A 16,265-nucleotide genomic window follows, 5' to 3' on the forward strand; every position below is an offset into this window, starting at 1 on the left:
TGTTTTACATTTTAAAACAAAATGTCGTACATTTACACAAGTGCAGTGTTTTGATAGGTACAGAGTACCTGCGGTTGGCATCAGGTTAATCTCACACGTCACAACTGCAGACTGACTGACCGTATTTCTTAAAATCGCAGCAGCAGAGGTCGCTCTGCGAGTTTGTGGCGACAAAATGCAGAATGTGTTCAGCATGTGCAGCTACTTTTTGGCGTTCAGTGAAAAGGTTGCAGAGGTCGCCTTCTGCCCAGCGGAAAGAAAAAGTTGAGCTGAGGGAAGTGTGATTTCTTTCTGGATGAAACACTTGATAACTCTGGAAAGCCAAAGGTGGGAAATAATCGTCTGGATCACGGTCGTCCGAGCCGAGTTCCACGGAACCAAACGATATCGTAGAACTGCAGCCACTCTGTTTACAATGACTAAAAGGCAAGTTTCAGAGCTTACATCCCAGCCAGTTGCATTACACATCGTTACTGTAGTGGGGCATCAGCGTGACATCACAGATAAGGAAGTGTGATCAGTGGTCGGTTGCTGCGGGCCGTTGGAGACAGTGGTGCGTGTCCCAGGGCACAGGAGTGGCAGAATCATAACACCAAATAATGCAACAATATTTGTGTCCAATGGGGTTCCGATTTAGCGAGTAAAGCGCCACGAACTTGGAACTGTAATATGGACTAACCGACCTGCTTTGTAAATGTGTGTACTCGACCAGATCAGTCTTGTTTGTTAAGTGTGGGAAACACTTAACTGGGAAACAGATGCACAGATGCTCAACATACATGTAAAAAAAAGGTGGTTTTGTTATTACAGCGCCACCAAGTGATCAGTCCTGACAACCCAACATCTCAATCTTTTTTTTAAATGTTTTTATTCCTGCGCCCTCTGAAACTGGTGAAAGCAAGTATTGACTTTCATTGCAGGTAACCTAAACTTAGAGGGTTTTGTTTTTGAACGTCCTTCAGAGTCTCCTCCTCCCTGCAGCATAGCCAGAAATATAAAGACACCAAATGCAAGCTATCTTTTTGTTCGGGATGTAAGCTATAATTTCACAGTATGAACTTTATGCTCCTCAGTAGGTGTTTATTTAGACAACACATGTTCCCATCGGTGAAATAAATCCAGATTATTACTTGGTAAACTATATTTGCCGATTCGCAGTCGGACCTTGGAGTTGATTACGCACGGCGCGGTCAGCGAGACACGAGAGGAGAGGGGAGGACAAATGTCTTCCCCATTTTTGTCTCCGTTGACATAAATATTAACATCTCAACACGGTCACGGTGTGTATTAAAGCACGATTCACAGATTCTGCATCGACGTGCGTAAAAGGTAGGCTACAGTCTGTCTGAACAGAATACGAGAAAAAAAAAACGCCCGCGGCGGAATTACTCCACAATGGCGTCTTTCATTAAAAGATCTGGGACAGCCAGGAAATGGAACTGTCTCGCGACAAAACTGACTTTAAAGAAAGAAAGAAAATCACTCCATGAAAACGACAAAACCCGCGGGTTTCAGTAAGTTATGAGCAAGTTGGACAGCAACAGCGACACGGGAGACGGCGATGTGTTTCGGAGCTGAAACGCGCCAGGAGCGAATTCACACGGCGGACAAGTAGAGCGTTTTGCTCGACAGGATCGCAGTCTAAGCCGGTGTTTTCGTCTCAAACCCAGATGTACCAATTCCTCGTTTATATCGCGAGCCCCGCGCATACATTTGTACAGTTACTGAGGAACAATAGCCAGGAAGTGGTTAAATATTTTTTTTTTAAAGAACTGTGCCGCTCGAATCGCTTGGCACATGCGTAAAAGCTGCTGCGCCTCAACGTCCCAGTCCACCCAGCCTCGGAAATAATAGCAAACCAAATAAATCTCCGCTTACCTGAAACATAGAGAAGCATAAAGTAGCTTTTTGTGCACCTTTTCCCTTCCGATTTGGCCCACGAGCTGCTTCTCTTCCTACACCAGTGAGAAATGCAATAGCTTGGCTAAGGTAGACAGAACAAAATACTGAGAATACTTGCTCCGGGGCTCCAAAACCCCTCAAGGCAAAGATCAGGATACAATTAGCTCATGTCTCTGCCCCAGTCTAAAGCAATCTGCAGAATAAAAAAAATAAAAAACTCCCTGCAAAGGAAGAGATCGCAGCAGCGGTACCACAGTCTTTGTTGAGTTTATGTTATTTTTTTATAAAATCAAATAAAGAAATCCTTTTTTTCTGCATTTACAACACCCTCACTCCTCCTGCCTCCAACTTGCCTATTGCCTCCCTCTCGCAGAGAAGCTGATTTTAATCGTTATGATTAGTTTTGATGTAACGTTCCCCCGGGCGATTGCTACAAATGGATGGAGTGTTTCTTTGCCAGAGAGGAAAAGCAGCAGATGATGATAATTATATAGATTGTTGGTGGAGTCCTTTGATTCCCCCCCCCCCCCTTACCTCTCTAACATCTAATCTATCTGGTGTGCTTCTTCAACACACGCCATCCACGCTGCACGTGCATCACACAACTTGTTGATGAGCCCGGAATCAACTTATTAATTTAGCGGAATGCAGTTAATGAAATTCTCGCTCCTTTTTGCAATCTTTCAGCCTCTTTCCTTGGACAACCTCCAACGTGACGTGGCCGTATAAATAAGCACTCGCAGCTCGCCTTGCCCCAATCAAGTCTGAATCAGCGCCTGAGGGTGATGTGCGAGCTCATTTCAAATGTTCAACCATGCATGATTTCGGGAAGATTGAGGCACTTCTGAGGCTTTTAGATTTACTTGGGGGGGGGGTGCGCAGTCAGCAAAAGAGAGTGCACGTTTAAAGTCGTTCCTTTTGGTGGCATTCCTTCATGTGAGCATACGTGATTATTCCGTCTTAAGTCAACCCAGTGAGCATTTTTTGGTTCAAACGACGTTTAAAAGACGTCTATGCCCGAGGTTGAAAAGACGTTCAGAATTGGTTCAAAAGTGAAAGTTCACGCGTCGACCAGATTTAAACGTGATTTGCAATACTATCATTTTTCGTCCTCTACATTGTGCTAATACTAATATATCATGATTTAGAGGCTTACTAAGAAACCACATCCACATTTATCAGTTGAAAGCCAGTATTGGACATCACGTTGATATCTGGTCTAAACGTGAGCGTTGAATCAACGTCTACAAATAGTCGGCTAAAAACCTTTCACTTTTCACCGTGTTTTAACCGTGTATTCAACCTCACCGTGTTTTAACCGTGTATTCAACCTCACCGTGTTTTAACCGTGTATTCAACCTCACCGTGTTTTAACCGTGTATTCAACCTCACCGTGTTTTAACCGTGTATTCAATCTCACCGTGTTTTAACCGTGTATTCAACCTCACCGTGTTTTAACCGTGTATTCAACCTCACCGTGTTTTAACCGTGTATTCAACGCCGAAATGCTTACAGTCCTTCTGGGTATATAACACATCAACAGTTTCCACTTACAGGACAAAAGACCAAGTGACACAGCAACAGTTCATTTGTATTTATTAAAGCACAATATAAATATAACAATGTTCTTTATATAAAAACATAATCTCCTTTTCCTTCTTTAAATGTCGTTTTCAAAGCCACACAGGAGCCGGTTTCAGGAGATCTGCCATATTTTCAAGCTGGACATCTGTAAATAAAACAAGTATTAAAAAAACAAATTGACCAGTTTTGAACGTCTCTACACCGGAGACCATAGACGTGTCTTCAACGGAACAATGCTGACCTGGATATTACACAATATTGTTTATATATTGCCATAACCCAAACAACAATGTTTTGACCATGATCTATTAACGTTAGTACAGTACATTAACTAACACACATGTCTACTGTTTACTGTTCGTAACATGCTGACGCTACATGCTAACAAGCTAGCAGCCTCGCCCGCATGATGAGCATAACATGATATTAATGGTATGGTAATAATATTTCGGTTTGCAATACTAGAATAAAGTAGTTCAAGTACTTACAGAGTACGTCGTTAGCGTGAAGCCTCGTTTATTCCATCAGCTCGTTCACTTCCTCATCACTCAGTAAGAGCTAGCTAGCTCAAACCTTGTCGTGTTTCCAGTCATCTCTAGAACAATGCAGAGTCCGTGCTTCAAAGTAACCAAAATCGCGTCTCTTTCAACCTAGAACTGAACAAACCATCAATATTTGAAAAGAAATTGGTGTTTTGTGACAGGTTGATATTGTAACCGTAATTTAGCCGGTTCAAAAGACGGTTAAAATACGTCTTAGACGTTCAGACCCCATATCAACGCTTTTTCAACCAGAAATCAATGTTGAAATCCGGGTTAGTGCTCACTGGGAAGAGTGATATTTTTTTTTGCGCCACAATTGACAGTTATTCCTTTACAACCTCAACAGTTCTCCCCACACTTCAGTGGAGCAAGGCTGAAATGACCCGCGCTTGCGCCCCCTACTGTTCAGAGGGTCAACTTTTCTTCTTCTTCTAACAGCAGCAATGAGAGCAAATCCATTTTTGCCATGTTATTGTAACAGTGCCCAACTTTTAAAAACAAAAAAAAGCAGAGGAAAAAGCAGAACAAAAAGTGCAGAGGCAACCTTCAGTTGAACCAAATATTTACAAACAGGCGGTGCATTTTTTATGCCCGTCCAAGTTTGCTCCCAAGTTCAGTGGAATAAGAACGCCACGTCAGGCGAAGAGAGCACACAAACTAAAGCCTTTTCCAGTCCTCCTCATCAAAAGAGTTCCCCCCTCTTCCAGCATATTTTGTTGATGATAAACAGAAACACTTTTTTGGGGGGGAAAGGCCAGCTATCCCATTCCTGTCCAATCCAAGGGCCATTAAACTTTCCACTTTTTGACCAGCACGTCCCACGGGAAAACAAACACAGGATTAAAGCGTTACAATGAAGTTATTTGCCCCAGAGGTTACTGGCAGGCGCATGATACACCAAGCCCCAACTATCATCCCACACACACACACGCACACAAACATTTTTATGCCATTAGTCTGACAAACTAGTGAACGGAGAACCCTCCCCCCCTCGGGCCCTAAAACCCCATGCGTTATCCATTTTGCACACAAACGGAGCCCATTCATAATGGCATCCTCTCACTTCAGTATTCAAAACATGCATCAGATGTTGTTGAGGCTAACCAGTGGAGATCTTTGGATACATGTGGTGTTTGATACCCAAAAAAAAAAAAACCAGAGCCATTGGTCCTAACGGTATAGTACTTCGCTGGGATCTAGACCTCACTGCCACAGCAGGAACAGCAGGCGAGCGTTAGCTGGCTGCACCATATTCTGGTGGACAAATTATCCAGATTGGTTGCAGATGTGAGTTTGCTCTAAACAGAAAGGGCTTTGCCTTGATGACATCATAGGGATATCAATGGAGCGAGGAGAGAGGGGTCCTGGAAAACTTATTCTGCTCGCTGCAGAATTTCTTTTCTGCCAAAGCTTAAACAATTTAGCAAGACTATGGAACACATTCTTCCTCTTGCAAATGAAAAGTCCAAATACAATAGGACACCCCCTCTCCCAATTCACCACATTGTTTTCAGCTACAGCCTCACTTGGTCTGGTATGCTTATGGTGTTAGCAGACATTAAACATAACGGGCATCACTAAGTCCGTTTGCTGACTCTTCGAGCCTCCTTTCCTTGTGCTATACTGTCGGACAGCATTTCAGCATTCAGCATTGTCCCGTACATGTCGCAAAAGAGGCTACAGTTGAGCAGAGAGTTATACAATTTCACTTCAGAGCTTAAATGTGACACAATTTAAAGGAGACATATTAAGATCATTTACAGGTTCACGCTTGTGTTTTTTCACGAGAACACATTTACAGGCTTTTGCTGTTTATTTTTCTCATGCCGTCTGCCTGAAATAACCTGTGTTCACCCTCCGTCTGACAAAGTTTTTAGCAAATTTTCAATGGAATTGCGTTGCTAGGCAACAGCCTGTCTCCATGTTGGCTTCCTGTCAGCTGATGCCATTGGCATACACTGCAGCCGGGTATCAAGCAACCGATACATATTGATAGATGGGTAGTTATTGATAACAAAGAGTCTCTATTATGATCAGGTTCGCAGAGAACACCACCAGCTAAGCACCGTGACGTAATGACAAATCCCAAGGGCCCGTTCAAAGGCACAGTTTCTGAATACAGGCTTTGTGTATTTCTCCATAGTTTGAGCTTTTTCAATACTTTCACAGTATTTATGTACCTGCTTTATGAAAATCTCACTTTTTACAACATGGGGCACTTAACAGGCTGAAAGGAAGGCTCTAGACTAGACATTCTAGACTTCTGAATGTGTATTCTGATGTGGGCAAAGATCCTGGTTTGCTCTTCATGACCTTCATTGCTAGTGTCAGATAATATCTAAGTGGCACCAACTGATTGACATCGCCTCTCCTGGTCCTCGCAAGCCAGTCGGCGTGGACTTGGAGAGACGTTGGCATCGCCTCAGACCATGTTCATACCTGCTGCTGTATACTCGCCACACCCCTCTAATGGCCTCCGGCTGTGTAAGGGAGTGGGGCGGAAAAGAGCCCGACGTCTGCCCTGCAGGCTTGCACAGCCCGAGTTGCTCACCAAATATTGTCTTTGGCACGAAGGCGTTCAGCTCTGGAGAACGACTCCGTTGCTGCAATGTTGTCCGAGTCGGAGCATCAAGTATGGCCTTGGCAGGCTAAACATTAACAATGGTGATTATATGACAGAGGAGCTCCTTTTTTCAGTTCAGTAGAGACAGTACACAGCGTGCACGATAGCTGTGTCTCTGTTTATGCTCTACCCCCGGAAACGTCTTGAATGCAAACTCTGTGGAGCTGTGCATGTACATGTCTCTGACTCACTGTTGCAATAAGGGTTATTACAGAGTACAAAGCAAGCACAGCACGCACACACACACACACACACACACACACGTCAGAGTATATTCTGCTCATGAAGTCGTTTCAGATTCATATCTGGTAAAAGTGATCACAAATCAAGATTTTAGAAGTCAGGATTTTTTTCAAGTCAAGTTGCAAGTCACTTTTTTTTTCTGCAACTAAGAAACGATGAGGATCCCCCGTTGCATGGCACCGCTCGCAGGCCCCGTTCGTCCACGTATCCCCAAAATCCCAACCACCCCACCCACAGTGGGCAGAGGAGTCAGTGACACTACCATGAGTGGAAGAGAGACAAGAGGAGGGGCTGCTTGGGTAATGCTGGGAGGCTCTAATAAAATGTAATCCTATTATATGGTTCCCACTAGAGGGCAACAATAATAAAGGTTTCCCTAATAACACGAGCAGACCAAACCCAAATGGAAAACAGCTCCTCCGGTCAAGTCCCGCACTTGTACATATATCCTCTCATTAACCCAATTGCTGTTGGGCCACATTACACCGACAGGCCTCCGAGATTTAGCCCGCGATGGCGAGGCAAGAGTTAAGTCAAACAAATGTGTTTCATCAAACTGCAGTTTGGGCTTCTCTGCATAAAGGAATTGAAGGGGGGGGAGTGAGGGAATGTGTGCGGGTGGGAAGCGGAGCCCCGAGGAAACCAATCAGAACCTCTCCACCCGCCCTTCCTGTGTCAAAGCCACCGGGGTCTCAGGTGTGCGTTACATTCGCTAATACCTCCCAAACTTGATTGTTTGTGTTGGAGTAATCAGAGTTTTGCAAATTTGAATTTTGGAAAATGATAGTCATATCATCGGTAAACAAAATCACAGTACAGTAGAGGAACACCACCAACGACAAAATCACGATAGGACTGGATAGCTTAGCAAGCCTCCAAATGATGATGAAGTTGAATACTTCCTCGTGGGCCGAACAGAATATCTCTTGGTCGGAAAAGTTCAAGAAAAACAAACAAAACTCATATGCACAGGAACAGTGACTTTCTTTGACTAATATCAACAAGAAACCGCAATCTCCCTGCTGGTAAAGAAAAGCCGTAAACACAAACCCTCATATTTATATGATTTGATAATATAATGAATGAGTTATTCCGCTTCTCAGCTCTCTGGCACAAACGCAGTGAAATATTCATAAGAAGTGACAAGGTGAGTGAGAATATCAATCATATTCTCAAGACAGCTTGAGTTATTAAGTGAGCCAATGTAACAGTATTACAAAACCCAGAATAACAAAGTTATTTATCTCTCTCTCTCTCTGCATGTGCATGTGTGTGTGTGTGTGTGTGTGTGTGTGTTTACATGTCTGACAGCATCAGACAGAGAGAGAGAGAGAGAGTGCCGCATGCCTTCCTGTTCCTGTACCACCCTCCAACCCCAGAGCCGCAGACTCAAGGCAGTTTCCAGAATCAAACAATTCCACGCAGCTACTGGAGGAGGAAATGAACTGAGCCCAGAGCAATAATAAAATTATACAAATGTTATTACAGACTCGCCTGCTACTGTCCTACTTTAATTCAAATTTGGGCACTCCAGGCGGTGCTGGTGGCAGAGACCTTCCTGAATAAATCAACATTAGCTTACGTCTAAATTATTAAGGAAGTGAGAGACTTTCTTGTTTGTAGTATGAATTATTAAACAAGTGTTTAACGCTGTTTTTCTTCACGAATCCCCAAATATTAATTACTAATGATCTTTAAGGTGTGTGTTTTATCTTTTTGCCCCTTCTGTTGTGTGCTGGGAATTGAACATCTGAATTTTCAACTCGCAAAGGAATCTGCCTGCGCTCGCTTAGATAAGCATGAGATGCACTTTGAGATATACTTTTTCCTGCATCTGTATGATGTGCAAATGAAGCCCCGGTTGTGACAACATTCCCGTCATATAGCCATTGTTGGTAATGGCAACGACTGGACGTAAATGAATGAATAATGGAGGCAGCCAGTGTGAAGGCCATCCATGCGTTATCGGTTTTCTGCTCAACATCTCGCTGATAAGCCACCATGTTAACAAACAGACAGCGGGGAAAGTGTTGCTCCATCACTTGCTGTCACTTTTTATTTGCCCTTTTCTAAGTGAGGCATCTGCAGCAAGCCTTTGGAACTTTAGTCAACACACTAGGAGGACATTGTTTTTTCTCATGACTTTTTTGGGGGGGGGGGGATTTGACCGTCACGTTTGCAGAATGAATGTCAATGCTTCACACATTATTTCAACAACGTCTTGACCTGTACGCACATGTGAATGCTTTTACTCTCCATCACCAATGGGGAATTCCTAACAACACCAAATGTCCAATCCGACAGGGGAGCGCTCTCCTCGCCTGCCTTCCGCTGTTTAATCTTCAGATGAGAAAAGGCCAATAAATCCAAACCGAGCTGGCCCATTCCCCCCCCCCCCCCCCCCCCCCATCGAGTGTCCCAAGAGGAAATAGTCAATGCATGAAACATGACATTTATCTTCTCATTTATTTGGGCTGTAAAGAATGATTAAGGGGATGTGAAAAGGGCGCTGGCCTTGAGCCAGTGAAGCCTTCGGGGATGCAGGCAGCCATACCTGCAGGTAAAGGATAGTGCTGCTGAGAGAACCAGTGACTCCAGTGGGCCTTGAAGAGAAGCACTCATTTACATTCCACACCACGAGTTTTCAAGAGTTACAACTGTGACAACGTTTTATACAGAAAAGTAATGAGATGCAGCTTGGGTGCAAATACAAAATTGTACAAAATAAAATCAGAAGAAGAGCCATATTTAAAAAAAAAAATACATTTGTATGAGCTCAGGCTCCCATTCAATTACTGGGTTCCTGTTATAGGGCTGTGCAACACTTAATCCTCCTGTCTAGTTATGAATTAATGGCCTGGACCAATTTCAAATGAAATGTGGCTCAGACATTTTATGAATAAACTGACTGGTGTCTACCCATGTTTTGCAGTGCAACCTGCACATCCAAGGCTCGTGGGTGCCCTCCCCTGGAGAAATACAGATGGGAGCGTTATTGCACACAGCATATGATTCCCATTGTGGCCCAGTGGGTGGTGCTGTTGACACACATAAAGACTGCACTTGCATGGGTTGAGAGGTGAAACGGGGTGGGGGGGTATGTATCTGTAAAAAAAACAATTTTGATTTAGACCCTGATTTATAGTGGCATTCTGGCCTTGCAAACGCAATATAGCTGCACCATGTAGACAACTTCCGTTGATGAAGCGGGATCAGTGGGGCTGATCATTTCCTCCACATTACAGGAGGGGGGAAAAAAGGATTGAATTGCACCTGTTCTTTTAGGAAAGGAAATAAAGTGCAGACATAACAGATCACTTCTATTTCAAATCACAAAGTGGTATCATTTCCTGTGCTCTGTGCTGATAGAATGAGATTACACAAAGCTATTCTCAGAGACTTAACTCACAAGGAACACACATCCTGGACATTTATCTGGCCATGGGGAGACATAATCTGAAGGTAGATGAGCCAGTCCATCATTGATCTGAACCTCCCCTCTCCCCCAGCACCCCGGCTCCTGCTGCCGCAAGCAAGCGAGGACAAGAGAAAGCCCTCATACGGTCACTACTTCCGATTAATTCCTGATTTTGTGATGCACCTATCCTGATTTCATGTGTCAAAACATATCAATAAGCCAAAAAGAAAGCGCTGGCAATGACTTCGAAAAACTTTATTATTATAACAAGTTCGTGCATTGTGTGAGCATAATTCACAAACAGAGCTAAATGCTAAATCAAAGACAGAGCTCACTATCTTACCAATAAGTTAAAAAAAACTTGAAAATACAGCAAATCATACAAAGAAATACAAAATGTGTTACAGGATCTAAATCTAGATGTAGAAAATATAAACAGCCAAGTATTAAAATTTTTGCTAATTAGAAAAAAAATGAATTGTTTTGTGCCAACACATAAATCAACAAACAAAAAGGTGGAGAGACTTTTACAGAAACCGTGTCCATGAACTGCTTGTTTTCCGGGACGAATGCACTGAAAACAGACAGCGCTGTAACACAGCTCTGGTGATAATGCTCGTCAGAGCTGAACTCACATTGCTTGGGACCTTAATGTGCTTAATGACTACAAGGAAATTCCCTCCTGTCATTACGCATACAGTACACGGACCACATGTGACACTAATCCAAAAATAACAAGCCTGCTTTTTCTCCTTCATTTCTCCAATTCAGCGTGATGCCCCCACATCATTTCTTGACCTCACACATATTTCCCCAGCACAATGTGCAGTCGCTCTGCAGCGTGTGCCTCACACGCCAACACTGCTACAAAATCGCTAAGGGAGGGCCCCGGGAGGGCCCCGGGAGCAGTATTGAACAGGTTATGGGATTGAGCCGTAACATCATATTAGCTTTATGGCAATGAGAGTAATTCTGCTTTGCTGTGAGGCCTCGTGGACAGAAATCCTATTCTGCTTTGGATCGGGAGACAAGCTCAAGATGGACACTCCAAAGTTTGATTATCATTCTGTTCTACAGATTGGTCTCCATTTCCAGTGCACGTGATAGTCATACTGAAGACAACACTTCTCCCGTCGAGTCCTTGAAAGGATCCCCTTTCTCGGCTTTCTCCAGATCAATGCTGTGGATGGATCCCGGCTTGATGGCAATGTCATCTGTCTCCACCTCCTTGTATTTCCCTGACGGGTCCTTCTGAAAGACCTGCTTCAGCCTCTTCTTCATCTCAGGGTCGGGGCAGTACAGGTACTCATACAGGCCAGCAGCAAGGATGGCCCCCAGAATGGGTCCCACCCAGTACACCTAACATGAACAGCAAAGCAAACACCTTAGTTAGTCTTCTGGTGACTCGTGGGAGATGTTTTATCACTGTCGACCACACACAGCACTGGCATTGCTACCACAAACTGTCAAACTCTCCCGCTGAGTTCGGCTACAGCTCTCTAAAAAGGGTCAAGCTTAATCAGAGGCAGGTAGATCAGTGTGTGAGGCATCCAGCGTCTGCCTCCAAGAGAGCCCACTTGTGAATATGATACCAGCCACAGTGACAGTTACTGACAGTGTTATACCCAAGCATATCACCCAATACACACACACACACACAAACTACATTGACACCATGCTGTCTGCAAATAGCTCAGCGGAAATAATTGCCGGGATAGAAAAATTCAGCGCTAATGCTATTTTACACATTTTTCCGGGAGATCTCATTATCTAGCTGGAGGATAAAATGCTGTAAATTTGTGTGTATGTACATTCTTGGCACTTGTTTTTGCTGTTGGACGAAGTCATAAATCCAAGGGTCATATGTAAGATTTTGAACCCCATCACCCGATTTTCTCTGTGCATTCCCTCATATGAGTGAATGACCCTTCTTTGATTGTATTTTTAGGTGACAGCTGCTTTTTCTTTTCTGGCAATGGTGCTGAAAATGTGACCTTACCGGGTTTCAACACGGCATACACTCGCCCTCTTCAGGACATCACCATTAGCTATACTGCAAATGATTTCAGGGCCTGTTAACATGGTACCGTGGCATAACATTTGAACCAGCGCCACAGTACGAAATACTTAGTCACACAGATATGGCCAGTCAAACTGGCCCAGCCACGAGCTGGGTCAAATGTCAGCCATGCAAACGCCGAGAAGCAAGATCATCCTATTACTTAAAGTATCTCTTACCCAGTGGTTCTCAAAGTTAAGTGTGACCAGAGCAGGCGCAAAGGATCGAGCAGGGTTCATGCTGGCTCCTGTGTAAGGGATCTAGAGGACACATAACAGCGATGTTTTAGTCATTACATTGCATCATCATCAGCTATATGTCTTCAGGTAAAATGCTGTCTTACTTTGACTTACACAGAACATGTCCCTGTACTGAGAAATAGATCTAATGCAAGTCGTGATGTATGCATTTGCTAAACAGAAGCAGGGAGAAATCCGTGGAGCAGTGCGAGAGATAACATCTATTTCCCTGTGCGTTCATTTGCTCTGCAGGGTTCAGAGAGCCCCGGGAGATTGGTTGCTATGCGATGGCAGCCTCCAATAAAGATGTGCATGTGGGTGTGATTCAGTGCGAAGCGTGCAATATCACACGCAGAAGACGCTTTGATGCACCTGGTACTTTCTCGAGATGCATCAGTGATCCAGCTCTCAGTGCAGGCTGAAGGGGCTGGCTCGTCTTGTTCTGCGATTCTTTAATGTGGTGTGTGGAATTTCATTAGATGTTGAGATGAATCTTTGAATCAGTGTTTCGTGATTGGGAGCGGGGCCGGCTGATAGGCAGATAGGGTTGCAGAAGGTTGTTAAGGTTGAGATGATGTAGTTATAGGTTGTATAACTGTTTGAATATACATTTGCTGTAAATCTTTCATTGTTTCTATATGATCCAGTAGGCCGCCATCTTGCTGGAGTCAAGCGTGACAATTACTTGAGAATCGCTGCTGTAGATATTAGCTCAGCCTTCTTACCCTAACTGTCGTATTCATATCTATAATCTAACTCACTGGAAGGTACTTACTGCAAATAAGTGACCAATAGCTACAGCAAAGCCAATTGAGAGGCTAGCAGAGCCACCGAGGTCTGTGCGTTTGGGATCACACGTGGCAAAAATGGTGAAGACCAGTTCGAAGGTGATAAGGAGCTCCACAAGAAGGCCGTGTCCCACTGAGATCTTGGAGTTCACCTTCGAAACAGAAGAATTTCCTAATTAACTCTAACATCAAGAAGGCTTATCATACACACACAGGGAACACTGACTATGGTCAGATTCTTACCGTGGTCACACCGAAGGACCCTCTGGCAGCAGCAGGTGTGACGAGGTAGAGGATCCCGGCTCCTGTAATAGCTCCCAGGCACTGAGCCACCACATAGAACACTGCTTTGGCCAGGCTCAGCTTTCTAGTTACAACCATAGCCACAGTGACCGCCGGGTTAATGTGTCCGCCACTGATGTGCCCGAAACACTGCACCATGGTGGCAATGCTCAGCCCGAAGCACAGGGAGATAAGGACGAGGTCAGCTGGGGGAGGCTTCTCCTCCCCCGCAGCCCAGTTGATGGTGGAGCCCAGACCGAGAAGGACAAAGATGAGAGTGGCCAGGTATTCTCCAGACACAGCCCTCCAGAAGCCCTTGGTCCAGACCCCTTTAAATGCCACCATTATGCTCTGACAGTTACACCGCGAAAGGAACCTCCTGGCAAAAAGAATAATGAGCAAAATGATTAGCCTACTTATGTATTCCTGGTGTGTGCATGTGGCTGGAAATGTACGGAACCCTATCAGCACGGCTGCCTCCGGGCACAACATTTATAACTCCACTTGGGATTTAAGCCAGTGACTTTCCATCACAAAATGCCATACAGAGCATTCTTTAAACATTGTGTACTGGGGCAAATTATCTCGCTTACTGTCAAAGCATACGACGCTTAATTGCTGTCACCCATTGAACTTTGACTATTAATGCCATAGAGATCAATCATTAGAATCTGTTACATTCAGAAAAATGTTGAAAGTTGAAACGAAGTGTCAGCAAACATCCAAGGCAACATTGATAACTTTAGTCATGTCTTCCACTCAGTCAAAAAGTTCAAACTTACCAAATGTAATAACCTGTACTCCCTCTCACAGTCCCCGTTGTGTGTGATGTGTTTTCATTCATAAGTCCTGGCGAGTTATTCAACCAGCAGAGGCATCGCTCCCTTGATCACGTCTAAAAGTTGAAATGGCTGTGTGACCCAGAGGTACTTACGGGAAAGCAGCAGGCAGTGTGAGAGCAGAAGCAGAGCAGAGAGCAGGTCTGTCAGACGAACATGAGCCACACATTGTGCCCTGGGATTGCATCCAGCAGCTTTATTAAGTTACTAGCCAGGGCATCACCTCACGGGAATTAAACACCCTGCACAGGGGGAGGAGTCGTGAGATTTGCTTGCTCTGCAAACAGTTGCACTGTTGCAGATAGAGCGACCGCGCCGTGACTCAGTCAGCCTCAGCACCGTAGTCCTATCAGAGCTTTAAAAACCCAGCTGGGGTGAGCGCAATATTTACAAAACTACTGCCGAACTACACGTTAAATTATCATTTTGTCAAATTAAAAACATATTGACAATTTAAAAATAAACTATGGTCCCCCTAAAGTAATTTTACAATGACAATTAACTTTTTTATTATAGAAATATTTTTGTAATATCATAGGAGATGCAGCATACCATTTGTTAAAAGTCAGTGGTGGAAAATACAATAAATCAATTAAGTAAAATGTTAATGTACTCATATTTTATTTCAGTGTTTCCATTTTATCCAACTCAGAGGCAAATATTGTGCTTTAAACTTTTTACTGATTATATTTATTTGACAGCTATTATTTTACAAGTAAGATGTTTTCATGCAAAACATATCATCATCTTATAAATTATGCATTGTTATTGCAGTGGAGAGTTCAATCAGCTGCAACATTAAAATGCTGCTTACATGTAATGACAAAGTATGCACTAATATATTATAAATTAATATATGATGTAATATATTGTAATATATTATATATTACAACATAAACCTCTTTAAGGGACCATGCTAAATGACAAGACCTTTTACTTATAAAACTTGAAGTACTATTGTCGCTAATACTTTTGTCTTGTATGAATGTGGTACTTCTATTTTCAATGGAGTGTTTTTAATTTGTGGTATTGCTTCTTTTACTTAAGTAACGGATCTTCTTCCTCCACTGGTAAAAAGAAAATACTACAGTGCATAACTCTCTCTTACACGCACACACACACACACACACACACACACACACACACACACACACACACACACACACACACACACACACACACACACACACACACACACACACACACACACACACACACACACACACATATATATAAAAAGCAGATTATTGAAATAATTGCATTTATTTCTCCTTTTGACTAAAGCCACCTCATAGTTAAAAAAAAAAGCCCAAAGTCTTGATATTGTGTAAGAGGTAGGATCAGACTAGTGATGTCAACAAAGTCCTGGCTTACCATTTAGGTTTGGAGGCTGTGTATCAGTCCTGGAAACCATAAACCGTAACATTAGGCCTGTGTTGAGAAATATAGCCAAATGAAATTCCACATTTCTATTTTATCTGGATCAAGTGGTTAAGTGTTTGCACATAGCAAGCACACGCGCACACATTGTATTTTCTTCATCATTTGTTGCATGATAAGCCTCCAGGAAGAAACATGGCCTATTTAGTATAAACAGAGACTTAATAAGTTATGGTGATTGGTGATCAAATAACGTCCTAATGGGTACAATTCTGACATCACTGTAAGAAAAGACACCCGCCCCCTCACATAAGTAAATAATTACATTGAATGAAAACACCATAAATTAAGAATGTTAAGAGACCT

The 16,265-nt window shown here is 43.4% G+C and overlaps 1 protein-coding gene across 2 annotated transcripts; it reads right to left on the reverse strand.

Moving 5' to 3' along the window:
- Positions 1-10,552: 10,552 nt before the first annotated feature.
- aqp4 (aquaporin 4) lies at positions 10,553-14,740 on the reverse strand. 2 transcript variants are annotated; one of them, XM_079285563.1, is made up of 5 exons: positions 14,615-14,740; positions 13,642-14,059; positions 13,386-13,550; positions 12,551-12,631; positions 10,553-11,671 (listed from the first exon to the last, which is right to left on the reverse strand). In XM_079285563.1, the coding sequence occupies exons 1-5, from the start codon at positions 14,704-14,706 to the stop codon at positions 11,420-11,422; spliced, it is 1,008 nt and encodes a 335-aa protein (XP_079141689.1). In that variant the 5' UTR covers positions 14,707-14,740; the 3' UTR covers positions 10,553-11,419. The 2 variants fall into 2 exon arrangements, with proteins under 2 accessions (XP_079141689.1, XP_079141690.1); XM_079285564.1 differs by lacking the exon at positions 14,615-14,740 and adding an exon at positions 14,463-14,594.
- Positions 14,741-16,265: the final 1,525 nt, after the last annotated feature.

The sequence above is a fragment of the Melanostigma gelatinosum genome, assembly GCF_949748355.1.
Source record: "Melanostigma gelatinosum genome assembly, chromosome: 15".
In the NCBI taxonomy this organism is placed as follows: domain Eukaryota; kingdom Metazoa; phylum Chordata; class Actinopteri; order Perciformes; family Zoarcidae; genus Melanostigma; species Melanostigma gelatinosum.